This window comes from Penicillium hordei (assembly GCF_028827395.1).
Source record: "Penicillium hordei strain IBT 12815 chromosome Unknown utg000003l_segment0_segment0, whole genome shotgun sequence".
Classification (NCBI taxonomy): domain Eukaryota; kingdom Fungi; phylum Ascomycota; class Eurotiomycetes; order Eurotiales; family Aspergillaceae; genus Penicillium; species Penicillium hordei.
The window spans coordinates 83524-108102 of NW_026623144.1; the positions used below are offsets into that span (position 1 = coordinate 83524).

Sequence of the window (24579 nt, forward strand, 5' to 3'; positions counted from 1 at the left end):
AAAAAAGAAGTAAAGAAAAAGCAAGTACCGGGTTGCTTGGAATGGGCTTAGCGAACAGAATTATACCAACTTCAACATAAATATGTTTTGAATCCCCGTCATTGATTTGGATCAGAACTAGAAAAACAACCAAATCCATCTACACTCTACAATCATCAACATCAATAAGCATGCGTATCCAGCAACTCCTCCCTCTTTGCGGCCTCGTACTTGCCAGCGTTGCCATCGCATCCAAATTGGACCACGACGACGTCCCTAATCGCTGCTGGCCTGCCTGTGGTCCCGTCGTCGGAATCTCCAAGAGTTGTGATGCTCAGCACGAACGGGATTCGGCTGAGATTCAATGCATTTGCGATTGGGACGCCGCCAAAACTCAGATTCCACTCTGCTCTGCCTGCATCACTCAGTATCAAACCGACAGACGCAACCACAATATTACCCATAACGACCATGATGACGACGACCATGATGACGACGACCATGATGATGACAACGACGACGATAACGGTATGTATAATGTGAGTACATCTTGAAGATACAAAATGAATCTAATGCATCGATCAGAGGCCCTTGACCTTGTCCACTCTTGCTCGTTCACCACGACTACCTACAACTCTGCCGCCACTACTGTGACTGGCACATCTACCACCACAGACACTTCTAGTCCTACTACTTCAAACGGAGCCACCGGAACAGATTCTTCTAGCACCAGCGGAACCAACAGCCAGGATTCGACTACGTCTGTTTCCTCGGGATCCTCTGATTCCGCTAGTGCCTCGTCAGGTTCTGCATCCTCTCCCACTCCTACTCCTGGTGCTGCAGCTAGTATTTCTGCTCCCGGTGCTGCATCCGTGGCAGGTGCCATGGGACTGATGGCTTTTGCTTGGCTGTGAGAGGTCCGCCAAATCCGAGCAAGTGAAGAGATACACGTGGTTTTATGAATATGTCGAATGTCGTTCTTTATATTTGCAGATGATGTCGATGAGCTACGTCCAGTTTGAGATAGTCTATAGTATATGCAATTGACGATTTCGGAGTTTTAGAAAAGGCTCGAGTGAGAGAACGTAGAGTAATAGTCTAGTATATTCAGCGAAGATTTGTCAGTGACTCGCTGACCTCGCGAGTGAGCAGAAAGAGAAAATAATATACAGCAACAGAATTAAAAGCAATCACATTGAAAATTAAGGCAAGTCTAGGTATTGATACATCCCAGAAGCTTTATATAAGTTAGATAAATACAATCATGTCTCATTCGCAAGTGTTGCATGCACAGGCGTTTCCTTCACGGGCGTTTCGTTTCCTTCACGGGGGTTTCCTTCGCAGGTGTCGCATGCACAGGTGTTTCATACACAGGTGGTTCATCTAAAGGCGTTTCATCGTACCAATTGCCCCAGAAGTCATCATCAAAGAAATCATCGGTTGGCTCCACGTAATCCATAGCATATACATCCTTGTAACACTGTGCCTTTGCAGGACAGCTATTCGCGCTCGAGGGTTAGCATCAATTCCCTAGACTTTTTTTTTTTGTGTTATAACTTACAACACGGGATCCTGCCCGAAAATAATGTGCCATATGTATTCAAAGACACGACCACTCGTCTCGTCATCCAACTCGGTTGTCATGAGCCAATCATGATACGACTCATAGGCGCTCCGTGGGCGTTGGAGGACCTGCTCCCTGGTTACAGCAAATTGAGCACAGCAAGGGGTCGCAATAATCTCAGGCACATCCGTGTTGTTAAAGATACGGATCCAAGCACCGGCAAAGGCAAGCTCGGTGGTGCGACCAGCCATTTGCCGGAATGGCTGGACCTCATCGGGACATCCGGGATTCCAGTCGCAGCGTAGGTTGAGATATCCAACTTGTCGAAGGTAGTCGAGTTGCAGTCTTTGGACGGTCAACACATTATCCTGCTCCCAAAATTCGACGTGGCCGCTATATTGATGAGCGTGGAGGAAGACCATATACTCGGGTAATTTGTCGTAGTTATCGAGAATGTACTGCAGGTAGGCACTGCTTTCTTTACCTTTATTTTGTTCGACTTGCAGAGATGCTTCGGGGTCATCGACAAGGTAGACTGCGTGTTGCCATCTAGAATTCGAGTTCCGGATTAGCATTGGCGCAGTTTGTGATCGATCGGTGATTTATCCATGGGAACATACTCTGGTAGCTCATCCTCAAGCCAATTAGTGTCTTCGTACGACATCTTCCCCAGAACAATGACGCGATCCGATTTCGGAGTGACCTTTGGACGAGAAGGAGCAGTAGACGAAGGCACCACCACATCATTATGCTCTGCTGGAGCAATTATTTGGGCATTATCGAGTACGCTTTCTAGATCATAGAATTTGGGCGCCCCTCTAGAACCGAATAATAATTCTCCCGCCCATTCAGCACCGGGGACATCGACGGGGATGCGCTTCGGTTCCGGATTTGCTATCACTAGGCGAGGCGTTGGTCGGGCCGTAGGAATCCATTTCCTTCGGGTTTGGGTCTGTGAAGCTGGCGTCGCAGTATTGGCCGAGACCAGCTCGATATATGAATCGCCATCTAAGACATAGAGGTCGGAAGTGCTTCCATTATTTTGCCATTGCAAGATGGAATCGAGGTGAAATTTGACCAAAAACAGGGTTATAATTAGCGCAATGGCCATCACCGCTCGTAATGGTGTTCGCATTGTCCAGCATGCGAGTTGAAGATCAGAAATCGGAATTAAATAAATCGAAATCTAATCAAGATCCCAAGAAGCGAAAAGCCCGCACTTTTAAACGTACGTTAGTCTCCACTTAAACGTCTTGGCCTTCAGCCCGTCAGCTTGGCCGCGTAGTGACTGCACGAAATATACGTACTCTGTCTGGACAGTATATACTATCTGCCTTTTTTTTTTTCTTTTCTCTCTTTCTTCTAGAAAAAACTTGTCCAGACTTGGTTTATTACTAGTTTCCGAGCACTTTTTTTTATTCGCCTCGAGTGAAATAATCATCACTGTCCACAGAGGCAGGTCGCAATCTGGCGAGTGCAACCTCTTCCCATGTGGGTCTGACACTCGTCACTCATTCGTGTCGAATAATCCGATCTTGTCATGAAACTGTCGATCTCTTGATTTTGGAATTATTTCACAGTGTATGGAATATCCATAGCTACGCATCTTGTATATCATGTTATAATATAAAATATGTAGGTAGAGAACTACATATATATATATATATATAATTTGAAGCGGATCTAAGGGCTGCATAATCTGCATGCAATTAACCGAGCAGTTTAGAATGTTAACCTTGGAGCGTTTCAAACGGGTTAAACGGGTCAGATATTGAACATTATGTCGATTTGCATTAATCCCCTATCTATGTTTTATGTGTCGGTATGTTGTATGTTGTATGTACGTCAGACTTCGAGGTCCAACCCTGCAAGGTTGGTTCTCGGCCTGATTTCTCAGGCCCCAGAACATGGACACTGCCCAGACTTGTCTGCCCAGGTCCACGGGTGTGACTCCGGCTTATGTCAGATAATTTATGGCTGATGGCTCGTATGGATACAACTTTGACCCAGGTTGAAGATCAAATATGGGTCTGTTGGTAGAAGTACGTCTCATTTTCCAGGGGGAGCCCGAACCTCGTTTGATCAGCCGTGCCCGGTATTGCTTTTTCCTGGCGCAGTGGCCTCGTGTGCGGGTAGATCCTAGCATCTCGGAGACTTTCTTTCCCCCTTTTGTGTGAGTGATATTCTAGAGTAGTCCTACTCCGTACGGAGTATACGGGTTGCAATTCAATATCTTGGGCTTTTGGAGAGCGATCAATTCGGATGTCCAAGTGTGGCCTTGCCCCCTTCCAGTTGTGGAAGATATGAAGGTTGCTTGTTCCCTTCACCTCAGGGGCTAATAGCCTCCTGGGGGTGTACCCATGTACGACTACTCGTTAGGATTACTGAGACAATCATTCCGTCCATCCATGGATGAATAGAGCTAGCCAGGGAGTCCCTGGCTGTCCAAGTGACAAATTTCTCCTGAAACGTGGATGTGCTTGCGACCCGACCCGACGCTCTGTAGATCAATCCACTACCATAAATTCTTTCCCTGGTTTTGGGTTGATCGCAAACTCTCATCTTAGTCCGGAGTAGGTTGCGCAGGTTAAGTAGAGAGCAAGATCAAAAGTGCACCTAGGCAATTTCATGTGCACTATATAATTCCTCTTGCCAGCGACACCTAATACAGAGTACGGGACCTATTACGAGGCCTATTACGGGAACGACACCCGAAGCAAATTAGACTAATTTAGAGAAAAAAAAAAAAAAACTTCCGTCTTTCTAGCGTCAATCTGATTCCAGCGGCCATACTCCGGGATACGGAGGAGTCAATGCCGAGTAGTAGTCACGAGCCGGAGAGCTCCAGAGCTCCACCCGGGATCTGACACTGCCACTAAATGTTCTAACCAGCGTCTAGCGGGTTCTAGCTGGACCACATGAGCCTCTGAGGAGCTTCGGCGCATGCGCTAGAAACGGGGGATGCGCGGATCGTGGAGACCAGGTGGAAGTTCCAATTTCGTGGAGTGGGACTGACACCAATATACTAGCTTGCATGTACTCCGTACTCCGTACTCCGTACCCCCTAGTGTCAGCTGCAATAGCCGATGGGAATAAGGTGCCCTATCCGACTGGGCCGAACCATTAAGGAAAATTGTTAAAATAACTTGGTGGCTTCATAAGGTGGCGAGTCACGAATTCGCCTGGAGTGGAAGGATGGGGCGAAGTGAAATTAGGGGGTGGAACTAACTTCAGGAGTAATAATAGTAGTAATAAGAAGTAATTATAGAAAAAGCCCCTGAAGCAGATGAAATATGGAATATCCAGAAGAATACAGTAATTAAAATGGAGCGGAGTCCATGATAAATACTCCATATGCATGTCCAAGTTGTGTCAAATATAGAGAAATCACAGACAGTGTGCAGGAATGAACCCCTTGCAAAGCACGAGGCAGGGCGCGAACCCTTCCTATACGTCAGACAACCCGTGGGACTCGTCCACGGGTGCATGCAAATAATTTTGAGACGGAGTAATACTCCGTACTCCGTGAAATGGAAATAATACTTCCTTAAAATCTGTTCAGGGATGAGAAGCTCCAAGTGTCCACTATGGGGTCCTCGGAATCGCCTAGTGAGGAGTCTAACGAGGCACCGGCGTCTTGGTAAAAGGCTAAGGAGCATCAGGAACTGACAGGAGAGAGACAGGGGAGCCGAGAGTCTGGAGTTATTGACCTCTACCTCTGAGTTGATGAGGGGGGGGGGGGGGAGGACCTTCCAAGGTTCCCAATTCCGAGGAAAAGGGGGAATACATAGTATATAGCGGGAATATGTATATGCATCCATATACATATAATGTAATATAAAAGTTCAAGGGAAACCTTCCCAGGTTGGGAGTGTATACCGTTACCAATTATACAGATTAAAAGAACTAAGCAATTATCTTGTACTAGGGCTGTGTGTACTCTGTCATGCAGTCACGGATTAAATAGTATAATCTTATTGGTATATGGCGAGTCCACCTTAAGATCCAGGGGGAGGAATAACAGTTGAAGATCTAATATAAACTCGAAGTACTAGTTAGTTATAAGGGTGCTCTAACTGCTCTTAGTGCTCTGTATTAGTGCTATAAGTATGGCTTTTCCTCCTTTTGATCCTTTTTTCTTACTGGTTTAATTTCTGATTTCCTGCATATCTAACTGATCACCTGCTTTCGACCTAACTCCATTTCATCTCATCTCATTCTCTCTTTCTCCCTATTCATCTCTCTCTTCATTAATCACCTCCTTACTCCCTCCGTTCTTGGCGGATTTGTGGACCGCTTTTCCTGTTGAATTCCTCTTTTTATTTATTTTCTCTCTGTTTTCCCCCGCTCTTGGATCTTTTGATTTTTATTTTGAGAGATCTGTCAACTTTTGGTTGGGTTTAAAGGTTTCATCTTTGATAAGCCTTTTTTTTATACCTGGGAAAGTCCAGTTCCACCAGTTCCAAGGAAATCCCCCGGACTACAACACCCACGCACACCTAACAACTTAGGGGGAAAAAAAAAGGAACAGAGAGGAAAAGAAAGAAAAGCAAAAAAAGGACTTTGAATGAAAAGGAATATTTGGTGATCTTTGGTGACCTTTTTTCTTTTCTATTCTGCTTCTCTTTTTTCTATTTTTCTATTTTTTTTTCCTTCTCCGCCCCAGAATCTCCCTCCGATCGGCTTTTAGTCCAAAGTTTTCCTCCTCCCCAAAACATCCGCACAATCCCGTCCCTCGACGGTTTCTTTACTTCCAAGCCTTGCGTCGCTCTCATGGTGGAGTAGTGACAATTATTACTTAAACTGGTTTGGATTTTCACATTCCTCGCGGAATTCTCGATGAGTTATCAAGACATGTATCACGATCATTCTGCGCGTTCCCCTGGGTCTCAGAGGCATCAACAACCCCTACACCGTCAACCTTCTCGACAGTTTGATGCATACGGCCCTATGCCGACCAACATGTACGAGCAGGATCAGATGCGTTACGAGTCCGCTCGCCTAGAACGCTTGAACCCGTCCCTCCAGAACAATTATGGATATGATATCTCCGGCTCGCAGACTTGGAACCCCAACGGTTTTGCCAATGCACAAACTCTTGGAGGAATTCGCTCAGCCTCCGCCAGTTTGAAGCCTAATGCCCGCGGACGTGCAGGCCTTCCCACAGTATGTTGCATCTTGTTTTACAATGACTCCCCCTATCTTCATGAGGGGGAGGGGAAAAAAAAAGAGGAAAATACTAACAGGCTTCTTAAGACATGGCTGGATCAGCAGCCGAACATGCCCCAAGCATTCTCGAACCTGGGCCCTGGTCCCATTCAGAGCAGCGCGATGCGACCGGAAGCCTCCGCTTCATCTGCCGACGACGACGAATTGATCCCAACCGCGATTGTCATCAAGAATATCCCTTTTGCCGTAAAGAAGGAGCAGTTGGTGCAGTTGATGACAGAGCTCAACCTTCCTCTGCCCTACGCATTTAACTATCACTTTGACAATGGTGTCTTCCGTGGTTTGGCATTTGCCAACTTCACTTCTGCCGAGGAGACAGCAACCGTGATCGAAGTGCTCAACCACTTTGAGCTACAGGGTCGGAAATTGCGAGTCGAGTACAAGAAGATGCTTCCCCTGCAGGAACGGGAACGGATCGAGCGCGAGAAGCGAGAACGCCGTGGCCAGTTGGAAGAACAGCACCGCCCGATGGGAGGAGGCCCTCAGCTCCAGACGCAGAGCTCCATGTCTTCACTCACCTCGCACATCCCGACAACCTCCCCTTCGCCCGTGTCTCAGCGTGGCCAAAAAATTGGTAGGTTACACTCGTAAAGTCTTCGGAAATTTCGACCTGTCGCTAACCATATTTTTCCATGTGTACAGATGTGGACTTGAACGACACCCAGACCCTTTCTTATTACTCCCAACTACTCCTGTTCAAAGAAGATACTGTTCGTGATTCCGTGATCTTCCCCCACAACCTCACTCCCTCCCAGCGTCGTACAGTCCACACTCTGGCTCACAACATGGGCTTGGGTCATGCTTCACGTGGCAGCGGCGAACAGCGCCAGGTGCAAGTCTTCAAGATCGCCGCAGGTGCCAATGTTAGCCCCCCGACGTCCTCAATCCCCCCCTCTGGCCAGTCAGACAGTGGTCGTCGTGGCCTTAACCGGGCGGCAACCATCGACTTCAGCGAGGCTCGCCAAGAGGGGCCTGGGGCCTTCAACACCTTGCGTGGACAGAACTCGGGCTTTTTGGGTGTGATGGACTCTCCTGGCAACTTTGCCAACGGCCAGAACCTGCGGGCTGCCAAGTCCTTTGCCGACCTGCGATCTTACACCCCGTCGCCGGTGCCTTCCTCCGCTAGCTTCCCCGCCGCGTTGCAGTCCAACGGTGCCCGCCTCCAGTATGACGGCGCGCCCACTGCTACATCCAACACCCCGACCCTCACCCCTGCGCAGTCTGGTCCCTCCCTTGGCATGCAGCGTGACGACAACCTGCTGGTCAACAGCCTGGGCGGTCTTTCCCTCGGCACCGGTATTGGTGGCCCCAACTCAAGCCCCCGTCGGCTGAGAGGCATGTTCTCTTGGGAACAGGACAGCCAACAATCTAACGCTGGCGCCATTGGTAGCAACCGCGGCATGGGTATGGGATATGACGGCCAGCAGGAGCGCATGCCCGTCCGCCAACCCCGTGGCCCGACCCCCGACAAGGGCACCGGATTTCGCCGTCAGAACGGCCACCAAGCCCGCGGAAGTGATGAGCTCCGCACCAACTCCGGAGTAGAGATCATCGTGGAGTAGAACATTGGACGAATTTATTGAAGATGGCGACTCCCCTTTTTATTGCCAGCATCCGACTGATTTGCCGCAAGACGAATACGACTTGTATTACGAGTCCCTGTTCTGCGAATTACCGGCTTACGATTCGATGAGGGATGACGAGATGACAACAACACAAAAAAAAGACCAGAAAATCCTTTGTTTCGCTGATCTAGCCAAGTTTTAGACGTTTGCTTTTTTTTGGGGCAGCCCAACACGCGGTTTGGATGAATGCTTTTGAAATTTCCCCGACTCACAGTTTCATGAAGACTCTGGACTTGTTTCTGGACTGATACTTTTTTTTATTTCGACCACTTTCTGATATTGCGGGCGCCTTGCAAATCCATGGATTTCTATTTATGCTGTGTCGGAACGAACTCCACGACCCCGAACGCCTCCTGGTGATATGGGACGCATACGAAGAATGACACAAAAGACCTTTTGCCCACGGCAGAAGAAACGACAATACCAGCATTTTGCATATTCTTGTCTGTTTTAGTTTGTACATGGGGTGACTCGCATCTGTTTTAATGTTTCTGGCCCGTCTTATCCCGACAACTGCTTTCTCCTACACGAGGGAAATTCATGTTCGGTCTGTCCGGGTAAGATGGTTGTGACATGCCTGTTTCTTTTTACTTCTTTTTTCTTTTTGCTTTCTTTTTCCGCGTGCTTTGACTGTTTTCCCCTTTGGCCGGACGTCGTTCGTCTCGCGAAGTGATGATCAGGGCGAATCCACAACTCTGTTCTGTTTTTTTTTTCCTTCCAAAAATAAAACAGCTATATTGTGATTCTGCTACCTTCGATTGTGCCGATTCTACAGATCTACCTTCCACAGTATGGATGCATCTTTTGTATTCCTGTGTCAGTGATGTTGATATATTTCCCAACTTCCCATTCTGGAGGGTTCTATTCCTCTTCATGCTTGGTATCTTGCAGTCCAGGGGTCCTTTTTTTTTTCTCCCTCTCTCTTGCCTTTGCCTTTGTACTCAGATTCTCACAGTTCAATCCATGTACCTTCTACCTTATTTCTATCCTACCAGTAGGTGAGTCGGGATCATAGTTGTGTGTAAATATTCTGATAGAAACTCCACTCCGTACTTCTAACCTGAATTTCCGGGTCCCACCACTGAGGATCTCCAAGGTAAAAACGAACCCCATTTCACCTTCATCCCATGTCAGGAATAAACCCAAAATTTAGATGCCAAGAACAAATGACGCGGTTCGATATTGTTTATCTCTCGGAGTTATACATGTTTGTCCCTGTCGATCCCCCGAGGAGCTAACAAAGTTCCTGATTTTGTACAGGCCTACCAAGAAACAAACGTAGTTCTCCACTATTATTCTGCCCGAAATCTATTATTCATCAATGTATTGTATTGTATTTTTTTTAATACTGCGTAGCCCGTCCATCTCTCTCGATCACTTCCTGCACCCGCCGCGGCATTGAACATACTAGGTTTTCTAGCATATTAGCTGGTAATGCATGCCATCCTTCCTGTATAATACATGCAAGCTCATGATTTCGAGTACCAGAGTGACATCGCTCCGTCACATATTCTTTAAGCCAGTTCCATATATTCTCCTGCGGATTTAGGTCTGGCGAGACAGGTGGATGATCGGTTTTGACGATATCTAAACCTTCTAATTCCTCTATAGTTTCATAGGACCAATGGCAAGGGGCCCTATCTTGCATAAGAAGTGTATCAATCTGATAATTGTCCTATAGATCAATATTAAATTGATCTATCTTTAGTACAATATACTTAATAAAAGTGCTTGATTTAAGAGTCCCCTAGTTATAATCCTAGATAACAAGGGGGCCTTTTTTATCACCAGCAAAGCATACCCAAGCCATAATCCCCTTCCGCTAGGTTGATTGTCTAACAACCGCAGTTTTATGATATCTCTCGTTATCAAATCGTAGGATATAAGGCATTCGATGCCATCTAGATCGGAACAAAGCCTTATTACTAAAGATAACCCTTCTCCAATCATCTACCGACCAATTTTGACGGGCCTAGGCCTAGTTTAGACGTTTCGACCGGTAGGAGGTAAGGATCGGAGGCTTTTGTGCAGCAGGGTGTGAAGTCATCCCACGAGCTTTTAGAGATAGGCGAAGTGTCTCCCCGCATATACCAAGATCTAAGATACCACAGATATTATGGTAGTTTAGACAGCGATGCTCAAGAGATTGTTGAATCCATAGGATTACTTCGTCAAGACGCTCAGGGGTAAGCTTTGGAAGTCGGCCTGTCTTCTTCTTCTTTTGTGGTGTCGTTTGCATAGTATTGTTGCATGTATATTGAGCTTGCCGTATACTGCAATCTAAACGGGATGCAATATAGGGATACGTATAGCCTTCATCTCGAAGGACACGACAATGTAGGCGTTGATCGCGGGTGAGCTCTGTATGTCGAACCATGGTTGAAGGAGCAATTAAGGGGGTTTCGTAACGTATAGTAATAATAGGGGGCGGTGTATAATTTAATAGATAGGCGGTGAAAAAGAACTACGTTTGTTTCTTGGTAGGCCTGTATGCAAGGTCTTTTAAAGTATTCATGCAATATAAATGTTTGACCACTAAGGAATGTGGTATGGACAATCGGTCCGATCACGGAAGCATATGTCCCGGGATTCTATACCTGAGAGACTTCTACTGTGCGCTGGTGGGTAAAAGCGTACAAAATAGATAATCGTACAATTATTACATAGTAAATGAATCGTGAAGCACATCGAATCAGTAAAATTCCCACTACCAGGATATCCCCATTTTCCCATTACAGCGCCCTATGAACTCGAAATGAAAAAAAACACGATTGAAAGCAAAGACCGGGGAATATCAGAGAAAAAAAATACATCAAAGTAGAGCGCCGTGAAGAACAAAGACGAGAGGACTGAAAAAAAGGGCCGCCGGGATTAGTCGTAGGTTTAGCAGTCAAGGTGTCAAGGTCTCGACGGTACCTCCCGCGGTGGCAGCCCAACTTTTCGGAACTTTTTCAGATGATGATTTAGAGCTCGATCTTGCCACCCTTCTTCTTTTGCTCAACCTTCAGGAGCAGTGCACGGTTGATGCGGGGCAGAACACCACCGAAGGCAATAGTTGCGCGGATAAGGGTGTCCAATTCTTCATCACCACGGATGGCGAGCTGGAGATGGCGAGGCGTGATGCGCTTGACCTTAAGATCCTTGGCAGCGTTACCCGCCAGTTCGAGAACTTCAGCAGTGAGGTACTCAAGAACAGCGGTCACGTAGACGGCAGCTATAGGAGGAAAAGTGTTAGCGACGGGTTTGAGGGATCGGTTGAAGCGGCATAGCATACCCTTAGCACCAACACGCATCTTGTTCTGAGTGTTGTTCTTCAAGAAACGCTTGACACGACCACAGGGGAACTGTGAGGGTAAATTTGTGTTAGCAGTCGCGTCATCTTAGACAGCTGGCGATTAGAGGAAAACATGGCCGAGAGGTATGCGACGACATGGTATGAGTTTCATAGATATCGAAAGAAACTGCCCCTTATCGAGCAGCAACGAGGGACCGAGTCGACGCGTCTTCGAGGGGCAGTTTCATCAAGTAACTCATCACTCGTATCGCATGACCACTCTCGGACGCGACGATTCCTAAGCCAGCAATGAGACGAGTCATGATCCCACTAACCTGCAGACCAGCCTTTGCGCTGTGAGACTTTTGGGCCTTCCCCGCAGCATCACCCTTTCCGCCCTTTCCACCGATAGACTTTCCCTTTCCGCCAGGCATTGCGAAATAAATGTGCGAAGACGGTCGCAGAAGTAGGTATAGCAGATAGAAACAGAAACCAAGTCGATTTAGTAGTGGTGTGGATGTGGAGACAATTCAGAGTGCAGAAGATACGCGCGTTGTTGATGGATGGAGAAGTCAGAATGTGCCAGGCGCTTGTTGTGCCAGAAAGACACTTGGCGCTAGTCCCAAAATGGAAGCGTCCTTTCTCATAGCGTTGGGGTTCTTGCCTGTATATATGGCCATCTGTAGGGCCATTTGGATGATCTAGAAATCAGTTGCTGTGGAGGTTATCAATTGTTTTTTTTTTCTTCCTGAAAAAATAGACAGAAGACATGGTTAGTTTTGGCCTGCGAGGAGACCATGGTGGAAGCCAGTGCGCCTTCAGCTGGCTGGAGGGAATGGATGCCTCCGGCATCTATGACTAGGATTCACATATGAAACTTCTGTGATTGCCATAATCCACACCATTGTGCAACTTTAAGTCAAAATGAAAGGCCACTGATGTGGTGGTCGATGACCTTTTGCACAATAAGCCGGTCTGGTTTGAAGCTGGACCATCACAGTTCCCAGCTATGACCAGCGGGGGAGGTCACATGATCCACCCTCGCCTCGTAAATCAGGCGACAAACTGTAACGCCTCAGGCGGCGAGATGGCGAATAGATAGCGCCGGAATATCATTTCTTCCGGATCCCTGACCTTCCAGAAATGCCAGGTGGCCCGCGACTTTCAAGTTTTGTTCGCGTTGTACTCCCCCATATTCAACGATCTCTCCATATCGAACAGTATCCGGCAAAATGGTGTCTCCTCAAATGTATGCTTGATGGAAAATTTCATGATTTAAACACAAACTCTATCGTTTACGGAAACTGACAATGGTCGCACAGTACCAACCTCGCCATCATCTTGGTGATGATGCAGCTGGCCAAAAAGGTTGCCTTTGAGGATCCTCATGTCCTGATGTTGGTGCGCGGATGCTACATCTTGTCCAATGTTCTCATCCTGGCTGTCCACCTATACACCCAGTTTAAGATCAATCAAAAGAAGGGTATGTCGATCGCGTGCTCTCCCCACAATGACCAAAACTAAATGCGATATCCTGCAGACATGACAACCCTTAAGTACGTTGAGCCCGCCGCTATGGGTAGCACCGAGGAGCCCAAGCCTGTGACCACCACCAACATGGACTACGACAAGGCTCAGCTGCGCCAGCTGCTCCGCAGCCAGCTTATGGGTGTCGGCATGATGGGTGTGATGCACCTGTACTTCCAGTACACCAACCCCCTCCTCATCCAGTCGATCATTCCCCTCAAGGGCGCCTTTGAGTCCAATCTTGCCAAGATTCACGTTTTCGGCAAGCCCGCTACTGGTGATCTCGCTCGTCCCTTCAAGGCCGCCGGGGGCTTCATGTCCCAGGGCGGACCCAAGAGCGACAAGGCCTCCATTGAGGCTGCCGAGAAGAACTGGCGTGGTGGTGTCAAGGAGGAATAAATGCAAATGCTGGGTTGCTCTAGGCCACCAATTGATTCCCCCTATGGGTCGTCGGTGCCCCGATTTGAATGATAGCACGCTGTTCATTCCACCCCATTGTACCATAATTCATAATTCATCCTATCAAGTCCAGACCGTCCTTTCTGGGTAAGGTCTGGACTATATTGTTAATCTTTGTGAAATCCATCTGGTCATGCCATTTCCCCTAAATTGGATGATCTAACTCCTGTACAAAAGGACGTTCAGTCATGGCACCTCTCTGGAGATTGCGCCACTGAAAGTGTCGGCTCCGAGATACATGCTGATATGGCCTGATGAGAAGTCTCATAGATAGCCTAGCTCAGAGATTATTAGTGAGGTCCATGTAGGGTTTCGTGATTTGTCCACGACTGCGGTTGAGGCAAAAAAAAAAAAGGATTGATAATCCAGTCAAGGGCTTCCAACCTGTTGGAATATTGGGGACCCCAGTAGTTTCAAACCCCTCAAAGCTCAAATATTCGAATAATTCAAAAACAGAAAAATCAAAATAAAAAATCTGCCAGATCCCGTGGCCCCATGTTGTTGAGATACCGGTGACTCCTTTGAGGGCGGGAGCCACCAAGCTATATCACCATACTCAATCCGTCCACCGCAGGGGCTTGAACAACACGGTTGGCCCGCATAAGTGGAGGAATACAACATTTTATGTAGTTAGAAGGTTAAAGAATAATTAATGATTTATATTAATTCTATCAGTTTAACTGGCTGATTTTCTGTATGCACATACCTCCATCTACCTACCCTACCTATATGTTTGCCCCTCATTGCCCCTCCAAAAACTATAGGGTCATAGTTCCTTTAGTCAACCACCTCGGGAATCATTTCAATTCCGTAACTAAGATTATCGTGATCATCTCCGTTGTACCCGAGTAGACACCGAATAGGCAAAATATTCAAGAGAAAGCTCCGAAGGATAGTAACAACCCGAAGAGCAGTTGGGGTTTGCTGAATTCCTATTGGTAGACGGGAGCTACCGAGGGGCAGAGTAAGGCCCCAATATCGTGACTCTTCCTGATTTCCCCGGTGTATGAAACCGGAAATGCGGTTGCTGGGCAGATGTACAAGCGGCAGCAGTCGGGAAATCTAGTTCGGTCTGATGTTTGTAGAGTGCCATGACAGAAAGTGTGAGAGTCCCCGTCCGTCTCTTCGGTGAGGGGTGATCTGTCCATTGCGTCAGTCATCCATTCATTAATCCCCCCTCCCCCAGATCTTTTTTTTTTTCTTCTTCTCTTCTTCTCCATCCCAATTCTCCCCTTTCATCAATTACTTCACTATTACAGTAAGTTGGTCATCCTCTTATTATCTATCACTCTACCTGAGCTAACAAGCTTCCAGTAAACCGCCATCATGGTTGTCCAAGTCGGTATCAACGGTTTCGGTCGTATTGGCCGCATTGTAAGTCATTCCCTTCACCGTCAACTTTCAGCTTCAGATACTAACAACGTCTACAGGTCTTCCGCAATGCGTAAGTTGCACACTGAAAGAAGAAGAAGAAGAACAAGAAAAAGAAAAAGAAAAAAAAAAGTCCCGAGAAGCATTCTAACCCATACTTCTAGTATCAACAACCCCGATGTTGAGGTTGTCGCTGTCAACGACCCTTTCATTGAGACTCACTACGCTGTATGTTTCTCAAAAAATCAACTGCTTCCTCAGAGCCTGGTATTAACCTCCCATCTGCTGGATAGGCCTACATGCTCAAGTATGACTCCACCCACGGTCAGTTCAAGGGCGAGATCGAGCACGTTGAGGACGGTCTCATCGTCAACGGCAAGAAGGTCACCTTCTTCACCGAGCGTGACCCCGCTGCTATCCCTTGGGGTAAGGCCGGTGCCGCCTACATTGTCGAGTCCACTGGTGTCTTCACCACTCAGGAGAAGGCCTCTGCTCACTTGAAGGGTGGTGCCAAGAAGGTCATCATCTCCGCTCCCTCCGCCGATGCCCCCATGTTCGTCATGGGTGTCAACAACAAGTCTTACACCAAGGATGTCAACGTTCTCTCCAACGCCTCTTGCACCACCAACTGCTTGGCCCCTCTCGCCAAGGTCATCAACGACAACTTCGGAATCGTTGAGGGTCTCATGACCACCGTCCACTCTTACACCGCCACCCAGAAGACCGTCGATGCTCCTTCCTCCAAGGACTGGCGTGGTGGCCGTACTGCGGCCCAGAACATTATCCCCTCCTCTACCGGTGCCGCCAAGGCTGTCGGCAAGGTTATTCCCGAGCTGAACGGCAAGCTCACCGGTATGGCCATGCGTGTCCCCACCGCCAACGTCTCCGTTGTCGACCTTACCTGCCGCATCGAGAAGGGTGCTTCCTACGACGAGATCAAGGCTGTCGTCAAGGCCGCTTCCGAGAACGGCGAGCTCAAGGGTGAGATACTTTTTTTCAACCATGTCCACTACGTAACATACTAACAAATTATTTTAGGTATCCTTGGCTACACTGAGGACCAGGTTGTCTCCACCGATCTTAACGGTGATGAGCGCTCCTCCATCTTCGATGCCGCCGCCGGTATCGCTCTTAACGCCAACTTCATCAAGCTTGTCTCCTGGTACGACAACGAGTGGGGTTACTCCCGCCGTGTTGTTGACCTCATCTCCTACATTGCCGGTGTCGATTCCCAGTAGGAATCAGGACAGCGTCCTGGGGTCAGAAGTGTTCTTTAAGGTGCTGGGTACCTTGTCGCACAACCTACAAATATGGGTGCATAAGGGCTCCGCCTTGTAGACAAAAGCAAGATGATAACGTCATTTAATGAAACAAACCATTTCCAATTCATTCTTCTCCACCAATCTGCCGTAGGCCATATATCCTCCTCAATAGAATGACTTGACATCTATCTCCATGTACAGCCAATATATTAATCTCAAGGTATTTTCATACTTGCCAACATTAAGATTTTCCATGCTGCTGATTGAAAGACCATTGACGGTGTGTACGGGCTGTCTCCAAAGGTACTACATATATCCACCTGCATATGTAGGTATACTAGATATTATACAGGTTGTGCTTTTTATTAGATTTCATAGTCTGCAGCTAATCATTATCCTTCTTGCTGTATATCAAGAGAACAAAGTGTCCAAAAAAAAATTATAGAATTGACATATAAAAGCACAGTAGCACGTCTCATGATATCATTCATCTAGAGCTAACTGTATGTAAATATTTATGATCATTAAGTACAGAGGCCGTATAAGCGGCTGACTGTTTCTATAGATATTATTAAAAGTAACCTGGCACTATCTATCGATAGATTTTTACCCGTAAGTTACTTCTGTCTGACAATCAACCAGTTCATCCTACTTTGTACTTTCGAGACATAACCGATAAGCCCTCTAAACCGTGGAGGTCGATAAGTCAACACATGTTAAATGCTCACCGCCAATTATAACGCATCACGCCAATCCATTCCTAGCGGCGGTCGGGTTGGCGGTGAGTATAAGAATGTCTGGCAATAAGAAACACTGGCCCAAAAGGGATCCAACATGCACATTGATCCATTCCCATTGTCACTCAGTGGACTTGGCTATTCTGTTTTTCATTTCTATCCACTACATAAAAGCCTGGGTTTAATTTCTCTCTGAAAATTATTCATTTGAAGACCACTCTTGCTTCATTACACTACAGGTGACTTGCAGTGTCAGTCCAATCTACGACAGGAGACGGTTGTATACCACCGTATGCTTGGACAAATCACATCACACCTTGAGACATCCTGCAATCTTTGGTGAACATCAAATCATTGGCCAACAACTGGAACATTTGACCGATTGGTCTATTTCACAATTTGCTATCCAAGGCGCATTCGACAGCGTGGACCAGAAGCGTCAACTGAATCACCATTAGTCCGATATTAAGCTCTAAGATTGCCACACAAGCTCAAAACTTCTGCTGTGGTAGTGCTTGGTAATGAACCAATAAGAGCCAAGTTTGAACTAAATCATAGGGCTTCCCGTGGCTTCCCCTTCCGTGATGGATGAGGACGAAGATACAGTTATGGGTGATTCCCATACCCTTTCCACCTTGACTGCAAACCCTTCTTTCACTGGAGTCCCGCTTCCCACACATATCAGCAATCACCCCACCCCCAATCTTGCTCCTTCCCTCTCTCAAGCGGTTCCCACGTCACTATCACCCAGCTCTGAGCAGTCTCAACCTCGGGAGACCATCGCCTCCACTGGAATGCGCCCCCCTGAACGTTTGACTAAGACGAGTGACGGTGATAGTTCTGCTGCCGAACAGTTAAAGCGTGATAGCCTAGTTGAGCCTGACTCTGACTGGTCTGATGACGAAGTCATGGCTAAAGCGGGTCTCCCACTGGCATCGCTTGCCACTGGACTTTGTTATGATCATCGCATGCGCTACCACTGTGAGGTTCGTCCACAGAGTGATGTCCATCCAGAGGATCCCAGACGTATCTACTACATTTACAAGGAGCTATGTCGCGCCGGTCTCGTTGACGACCCAGAATCGTCTCGACCGTTGGCACCCCATACCTTGCAACGGATCCATGCCCGTGATGCAACCGAGGAGGAAGTCACCCTCATACATAAAGATGCCCACTATGCATTTGTTCGGAGCACGACAGGTGTGCCATTGCCACCACCGGAAAAGCTGACCTTGATAGATTCGCTGACTCGATGAATAGATATGTCCAACGAAGTGCTTATTCAGTTGGAGAAAGATCGCGACTCCATCTATTTCAACAATCTGACCTTTGCTTCGGCCATTTTGTCTACTGGGGGCGCAATCGAAACGTGCTTGGCCGTCGCCCAGCGTCAGGTGAGAAATGCCATAGCCGTCATTCGTCCACCCGGTCACCATGCTGAGGATGATGCCGCGATGGGATTTTGTCTATTTAACAATGTGTGTGTTGCAGCACGCGTTTGTCAAAATAGACTAGGAGACGCGTGCCGGAAGATTATGATTCTTGACTGGTCAGTATCCCACATCACCATTTGGCCACTGCAGCAATACTGACTTGTATTAGGGATGTTCACCATGGTACGCTTAACCCTCAGCACGGCATTTGGAAATGATCCAAGCTCACGTATCATAGGCAACGGCATCCAGAAAGCATTTTACGATGACCCTAATGTTCTTTACATTTCCCTGCATGTCTACCAGGACGGTGGCTTCTACCCTGGAGGCTCTGCAGGAGACTGGGATCACTGTGGCTCAGGCGCTGGAGTCGGCAAGTGAGTTTGTCTTCAAACACATGCAATGACTAAATCCTCACACTTCTTAGAAATGTCAACATCCCATGGCCCACTCAGGGTATGGGCGATGGTGACTACATGTTCGCCTTCCAGGAAGTGGTGATGCCCATCGCTCAAGAATTCGATCCCGACTTGGTGATTGGTAAGAATCCCCCCGTCTCTTTATTTGGTATAGATTTATTAACCATAACAGTTGCTGCTGGGTTTGATGCTGCCGCCGGTGATGTACTGGGTGGCTGCTTTGTCTCACCAGCTTGCTATGCCCAAATGACCCACTTGCTCATGACTTTGGCCAATGGAAAGGTCGCTGTTTGCTTGGAGGTACGTAGATTGTCTCTTTAAATTCTTGCTTGCTTGACCTGACCTTGAAACAGGGTGGATACAACTTCAAGTCTATCTCGAAGTCGGCTCTGGCTGTGACCAAGACCCTTATGGGGGAACCTCCGGACCGGTTGCTTAACAGCTCTCCGACTGACTCTGCGGTCGCAGCGGTCCGCCGCGTACGGAGCATCCAATCCCATTATTGGAGTCGCCTGTACCCCAAGACATCTACTCACCCGGTCTACGCGAATCGTCTTCACGGTAAGAATGATATATTACCCCCACTCAACAGAACTGATGAATTATCTAGATATCCTCCGCATTCACCAGTCGAACCAGCTGTATGAAAGCTGCAAGCTCACCCCGCTGCACATTTACCGCACCGCCATTTCTAAGTCATTTGATAAGCAAGTTCTTGCAAGGTAAGTTGCACTACTGGATCTCGTTTTTATAAGTAAGGACTCACCATCTAGCAGCAAAAACTATCACGAACGTGTGCCGCTTATTGTCATCTTCCACGATCCGTAAGTGCTTCGATACTACGCCGCGAAATGGATAGCTGATAATATGTAGACCTGAGATTGTGGGACAGCCTCATCCCGTGACTAATAAGTTGGAAGCGCACAATGTTTGGATGGTACGTGATCTGAGATGATTGATTGAGATTGTCTGCTAACATAACACAAGGCTGATTCGCTCACGGAGTATGTCAAATGGATCGTGGGTAAGGGCTACGCGGTGATCGATGTCAACGTGCCCAAGCACGTATCTCGGGAAGGGGTAAGTCTAGCTGTGCACTTCTTTGTACGGGCCATCGACTAATTTAAATGGTTTTAGACTGCGGGTCGATACGAGGCAGACGACGAGGACCGTCCGTCTGCCACCGAAGAGCTTGCCGGGTACTTGTGGGATAACTACATTGAGTAAGCTATGGCCAGTCAAGAAAATTGGTTATTATTGAGCTGACAAGTTGTCAAAAGTGCGAACCAGGCAACCGACATCTTCCTCCTCGGTGTTGGCAACGCTTTCCTCGGCGTGGCGAACTTGTTAATCAATAGGGGTACGTTCAGGCCCACCGGGTATCAGGCTGTGGAAATTTGCTAATACCCTAGTAGAAAACCTTTACAAGCGTGTGAACGGCGTGATCTCCTTCGTATCTGAGAACCCAGTTCGCGCGATCGCATCTCACACACAGACCTGGCTATCGAAGTGGTACCGCGAGGTAAGCCACCCACAAGTTATTTGTTAGCGATACCCTTTACTCACACTATCTTTTTTACTTTAGAACTCCATCGTGTTTGTTTCAAACTCACACGGCATTTGGGATATCCAAGACCGACGGCCTTCTAAGCGCTACGGGAAGCTGGTTCATTCCCCGAAATTCGATTTGAACGAGATGCTTGACGAGCATAAGGAGGAAGTGTACAAGTGGATTTCCGAGCGTGCTGACCGGGCGGAGGAGGAATCGGATGAAGATTCTTGATTTGCTGATTCCTGATTGAGGGCCGGTGAATCCGTAGAATTCCCAAGGTTGTGTGCATGGAGTTATGCGGTCTATTATCGAAGAATTTCTTTTTTTTTTTTTTTTCATATCCTAGTAATGACATGAAACTACCTTGCCAGTTACTATTTTGCTTATATTTACTTAACTAGGGGAATTCCATAAGTCCCCCACAGATAAAAATAGGTTAAGGAAACTATTATAGTAACATGTCTCTCTTCGATCTTTGTTCCAATACCTTCTCGTCCACCAGAGGAGGAAGATATCAAGATGTCAAGATGTCAGACGCAGACCCCCACCTCTCGAGTGAAATCAGCACAGTTTTTGAATATACAATTTGAGACATTTGTGACTTCACTGCTGTGACACATCACCAACCATATCGCGGGGTATTAGCGGTCTATATGACAAAGCAGTAGGTATGACCTGGTTTGAGGCAACTCTCTAGATACATACATCGTATAATTAATTTCATAGTGTGGCGTTGGTCTACATACCGTCCCTGGGATGTAGCGATGTCTCACTTTGTACCCCAGAAACCCCACAGCACCACACGGCTTTAGCCACTTTCATAGTTATGCAAGAAGAACCCTCGGGTTGTTATATTTCTCTCCACACTTGACATGCATAATCGGAGATATCATGTTAATCCACCATGGTTGCTTTCGCCTATGAGTGAATACATCCAATGACTGGGTCGGAGCGCTCTGAGACATCGTATTCTTTCCCTACACCCATGGATTCTTTTCATTTCTCGTGTCTTCACTAACATCGACCTTAGAAAACTCTTTGACCGTGCGATGTGGGGATTTTGTAAGATTTTACGAAAAATTCCTATTTTTGGTCCTGTGATGGATGGCCTGACCGCTGCCTCACGTGGGTAGGGCTTCAATAGGTTGATGTGGGATGAGATGTCTTGGATTTGGTGAGTGAAATCGTCATCTGTTCCATTGCCAACACTGCTTTGGGAATCAAATCCATACTCGGATCAAAAGTCAAAGGGGGACTAGGTATAGGGTAGATTTTCATTGTTCAATCCACCAGCAGAGAAACTATATAAGAGGCCTCGAATCCTACGCAAGAGAGATAATCTCATCATTTCAATCAGACTTCACTACTTGATACCAAACCAACTCAATTCGCCTACGAAATGCACTTCTCTACTGCTGTTATTGCCTCCGTTGCCGCTCTGGCACCTCTTGCCACCGCTGTTGGCAACGCTGTCGTGACCAACCAGTGCGACTTCCCGGTCTACCTGTGGTCCGTTGGTGGCAGCGTTGGCCCCAAGCAAACCATCCCGGCAGGTGGCAGCTACACCGAAGCTCTGCACCACGACAGTGCCTCCGGTGGCATCTCGCTGAAAATCACCACCGTCGACGACGGTTTGTACAACGGCAGCCCTCAGACCAACTTTGCCTATACTCTGGACCCAGGCACCGTTTGGTACGACCTGTCAGATGTCTTCGGTGACCCATTCTCCGGCAAGTCGATTGTCGTGCGGCCTACAGACACGACTTGCTCGAACATCTGCTGGGCGCAGGGTGTCAACCCCGGTGGCAGCCAGACTAAGAACTGCAACTCGGACACTAGTATCGACCTGACCCTCTGTGCAGCCCAGTGTTAAGCGCCTGGCCCTATAGTTATGTGATAGTTCGATGTAATGGTGGGAGCAGTGTCCACTAGCACGTGTGAGTTGACTAGCCGAGCTGCAGGGAAGACGATGAGCTTCGACGTGGGACCAGTTAGGACCCTGACGCGTTATGTAGCTAATATGATAATGTGGAAAGGTATTATATTTGTTTTATTCTTTACAAAGTTCAATGCTAGATATAAGTAGACACGCGTCTGCCTTATAAGAAATACGCCACCGATAGGTAGTAAGTCGCTTAGTTATTAGGGCTACAAGGGCCTACTGTTAGAGAGGAGGCCAGGGAATATAAAATAGAAGTACTGAGCACACTGGAAACTCTCTGAATTGCGTTAGGGAGAAGAAGAAACTACGTACAGTAATTCCTACTAAACGACATCTTTGATCTACTATAGACATGTCATTCGTTCAGTCCACACTAGATAAATTCATCACAACTCTAAATCTGCTCTGTCAACTGCAGATTCAAATGAACTGATTTGAGTTGCGAGTACGCATTTAACCCTGCCTGGCCTAACTCTCTTCCAATACCACTCTGCTTCACTCCACCAAAAGGAACGCAGAAATCACTGTTGTTGCTGGAATTAATCCAGACCATGCCGGCTTTCAACTTGTTAGCCACGCGATGAGCCCGCGTAATATCACTTGAGCATACAGCCGTGGCAAGGCCATATTCTGTCGCATTCGATAACCGGATTGCTTCTGCCTCGGTTGAGGATTTGACGAAGACCGCAAATGGCCCGAAGATCTCTTCTTTGTAAATTCTCATATGCGGCTGCACATCACGAACGATCGTAGGTTCCACAAAGTATCCTTTGCCGTTGGGTCGACCTTCGGCAGCCTTGCCGCCGGCAACGATTGCGGCACCTTCCTCCTGGGCAATTCTGCCATATTCGAGAATCTTTTCAAATTGATCCTTGGAGACTTGGGGGCCTTGGTACGTTTCCCCCTCGAATGGGCAGCCAATGACTTGGACCTTCGCAACGTATTCTTTGAAACTTTGAATGAAAGTGTCGTAGATATTATCGTGTACAAAAATCCTGGATGTTGCGGTGCAGATTTGGCCCATGTTGCCCATCACACCGTAATGTGCCCACTTGACTGCATTGGGAATCTGAGCATTATCGAAGATGATGATAGCGCTTTTCCTTCCTGTCTCAAGCGTGATGTTTTTCATGGTATCACTGGCCATCCGCATGATCTGTTTCCCTGTAAGAAAACAGCATGTACAGCATCGCCGTAATCGTCTCTCACGGAGGTCCATGGGATCAGCTCCGGGTCATTGCTCATAGGGAAGACTTTCAAACTGAGAAAGCCTTCTGAGTCTGGAATGGTCGCGAATCCGCCGAATGCATTCGCGTACGTCTCCATGAAGAAAATATCCATAGCCCAGCCAGAATTGACCTCAACAAAAGCCTCAAACCCAGCCTTACGCCCGTAGTTGGCAATGGCGTTCTTGTTGTCGAAGGAAACGATGGAAGCTTCTCCATTCGTAAGGCGGTTACAATGTGGAAGTCCTGAGAAAACAAAGTATTTGACACTTTGACGGATGGCAGCGTCGATCACGATCTTGCCCATGGCGTATTCCGGAAGTCCGACCTCATTTTTGAAGTTCGGGTCGTCTGAGTCTGTGTTGAGAAACACACCATAGGCGCCCGCCAACACCGAATCGAGCTCGGCAGCATTCCAGGAGTCGGCCTTTATCAACAAATATCCCTGCTCGCGACACTTGCGGGCTGTGGCCGAGTTAGGATCGCGCGTTGTCAACACAACTTCGAACTCGGAATTGTCTTTCAGGGAGCGAGCGAGCGAGCCGCCAAACATTCCAGTACCGCCAATCACAACGATCTTTTTTGGTGAGGCCATAGCTGTTAGGTAGGTGTCAAATATCTTAACCGAGGTTGTGAAAGAGTGTTGAAGAGTGTGAGGGAGATGGGTTTGAGAAGGAAGAGACAAAGCAGTTGCTACACGCACCAGTCATTTGCAATATATAACTAACTTCGCCATAATGAAGTGGATTTGACATACGCTCAAGGTTAAGGTTATCCATGATGCCAGCTACCGGTTCGGGATCTGCTACTCCATTCTTCCCGTCAACCATCGACGAGTCATCGGCAATCTTTTTCTCTGGGTTGAGAGGAACGCGGTTGGCCATGTTGTCGTTGTGGGTTATTTAACCTAGGTTGTGGAAGACACGTCAAGAGAAAGACTTAAATAGATACATCGGCTTAGTCGACAGACGATAGGAATT

General features: G+C 47.5%; 10 protein-coding genes across 10 annotated transcripts; 6 read left to right on the forward strand and 4 right to left on the reverse strand.

Moving 5' to 3' along the window:
• Positions 1 to 170: 170 nt before the first annotated feature.
• On the forward strand, positions 171 to 893 carry N7537_005283 (putative GPI anchored protein; the record flags this gene model as incomplete). The annotated part of the gene is made up of 2 exons (XM_056896340.1): positions 171 to 507; positions 565 to 893. 2 exons carry the CDS (start codon positions 171 to 173, stop codon positions 891 to 893), a joined length of 666 nt encoding a protein of 221 aa, XP_056752125.1.
• Positions 894 to 1282: 389 nt separating this feature from the next.
• N7537_005284 (DUF3431 domain-containing protein) lies at positions 1283 to 2678 on the reverse strand (the record flags this gene model as incomplete). The annotated part of the gene is made up of 3 exons (XM_056896341.1): positions 1283 to 1478; positions 1541 to 2092; positions 2164 to 2678. The coding sequence occupies 3 exons, from the start codon at positions 2676 to 2678 to the stop codon at positions 1283 to 1285; spliced, it is 1263 nt and encodes a 420-aa protein (XP_056752126.1).
• Positions 2679 to 6397: 3719 nt separating this feature from the next.
• N7537_005285 (uncharacterized protein) lies at positions 6398 to 8334 on the forward strand (the record flags this gene model as incomplete). The annotated part of the gene is made up of 3 exons (XM_056896342.1): positions 6398 to 6709; positions 6800 to 7346; positions 7415 to 8334. The coding sequence occupies 3 exons, from the start codon at positions 6398 to 6400 to the stop codon at positions 8332 to 8334; spliced, it is 1779 nt and encodes a 592-aa protein (XP_056752127.1).
• Positions 8335 to 10375: 2041 nt separating this feature from the next.
• On the reverse strand, positions 10376 to 10636 carry N7537_005286 (uncharacterized protein; the record flags this gene model as incomplete). The annotated part of the gene is made up of 1 exon (XM_056896343.1): positions 10376 to 10636. One exon carries the CDS (start codon positions 10634 to 10636, stop codon positions 10376 to 10378), a length of 261 nt encoding a protein of 86 aa, XP_056752128.1.
• A 724-nt stretch (positions 10637 to 11360) lies between these two features.
• Positions 11361 to 12105, reverse strand: htz1 (histone H2AZ; the record flags this gene model as incomplete). The annotated part of the gene is made up of 3 exons (XM_056896344.1): positions 11361 to 11611; positions 11672 to 11741; positions 12007 to 12105. The coding sequence occupies 3 exons, from the start codon at positions 12103 to 12105 to the stop codon at positions 11361 to 11363; spliced, it is 420 nt and encodes a 139-aa protein (XP_056752129.1).
• Positions 12106 to 12773: 668 nt separating this feature from the next.
• Positions 12774 to 13597, forward strand: N7537_005288 (PHO88 family protein; the record flags this gene model as incomplete). The annotated part of the gene is made up of 3 exons (XM_056896345.1): positions 12774 to 12920; positions 12994 to 13154; positions 13212 to 13597. Exons 1-3 carry the CDS (start codon positions 12904 to 12906, stop codon positions 13595 to 13597), a joined length of 564 nt encoding a protein of 187 aa, XP_056752130.1. The 5' UTR covers positions 12774 to 12903.
• A 1386-nt stretch (positions 13598 to 14983) lies between these two features.
• On the forward strand, positions 14984 to 16266 carry gpdA (glyceraldehyde 3-phosphate dehydrogenase GpdA; the record flags this gene model as incomplete). The annotated part of the gene is made up of 5 exons (XM_056896346.1): positions 14984 to 15031; positions 15088 to 15101; positions 15193 to 15256; positions 15322 to 16009; positions 16067 to 16266. The coding sequence occupies 5 exons, from the start codon at positions 14984 to 14986 to the stop codon at positions 16264 to 16266; spliced, it is 1014 nt and encodes a 337-aa protein (XP_056752131.1).
• Positions 16267 to 17611: 1345 nt separating this feature from the next.
• On the forward strand, positions 17612 to 20662 carry hdaA (histone deacetylase hdaA; the record flags this gene model as incomplete). Its single annotated transcript, XM_056896347.1, has 15 exons — positions 17612 to 18227; positions 18288 to 18576; positions 18630 to 18643; positions 18699 to 18837; positions 18888 to 19000; positions 19052 to 19179; positions 19233 to 19440; positions 19490 to 19601; positions 19656 to 19703; positions 19753 to 19816; positions 19867 to 19959; positions 20017 to 20102; positions 20160 to 20239; positions 20295 to 20401; positions 20465 to 20662. 15 exons carry the CDS (start codon positions 17612 to 17614, stop codon positions 20660 to 20662), a joined length of 2295 nt encoding a protein of 764 aa, XP_056752132.1.
• Positions 20663 to 21830: 1168 nt separating this feature from the next.
• On the forward strand, positions 21831 to 22304 carry N7537_005291 (putative BYS1 domain protein; the record flags this gene model as incomplete). The annotated part of the gene is made up of 1 exon (XM_056896348.1): positions 21831 to 22304. One exon carries the CDS (start codon positions 21831 to 21833, stop codon positions 22302 to 22304), a length of 474 nt encoding a protein of 157 aa, XP_056752133.1.
• Positions 22305 to 22767: 463 nt separating this feature from the next.
• On the reverse strand, positions 22768 to 24483 carry N7537_005292 (uncharacterized protein; the record flags this gene model as incomplete). The annotated part of the gene is made up of 3 exons (XM_056896349.1): positions 22768 to 23529; positions 23559 to 24196; positions 24357 to 24483. The coding sequence occupies 3 exons, from the start codon at positions 24481 to 24483 to the stop codon at positions 22768 to 22770; spliced, it is 1527 nt and encodes a 508-aa protein (XP_056752134.1).
• Positions 24484 to 24579: the final 96 nt, after the last annotated feature.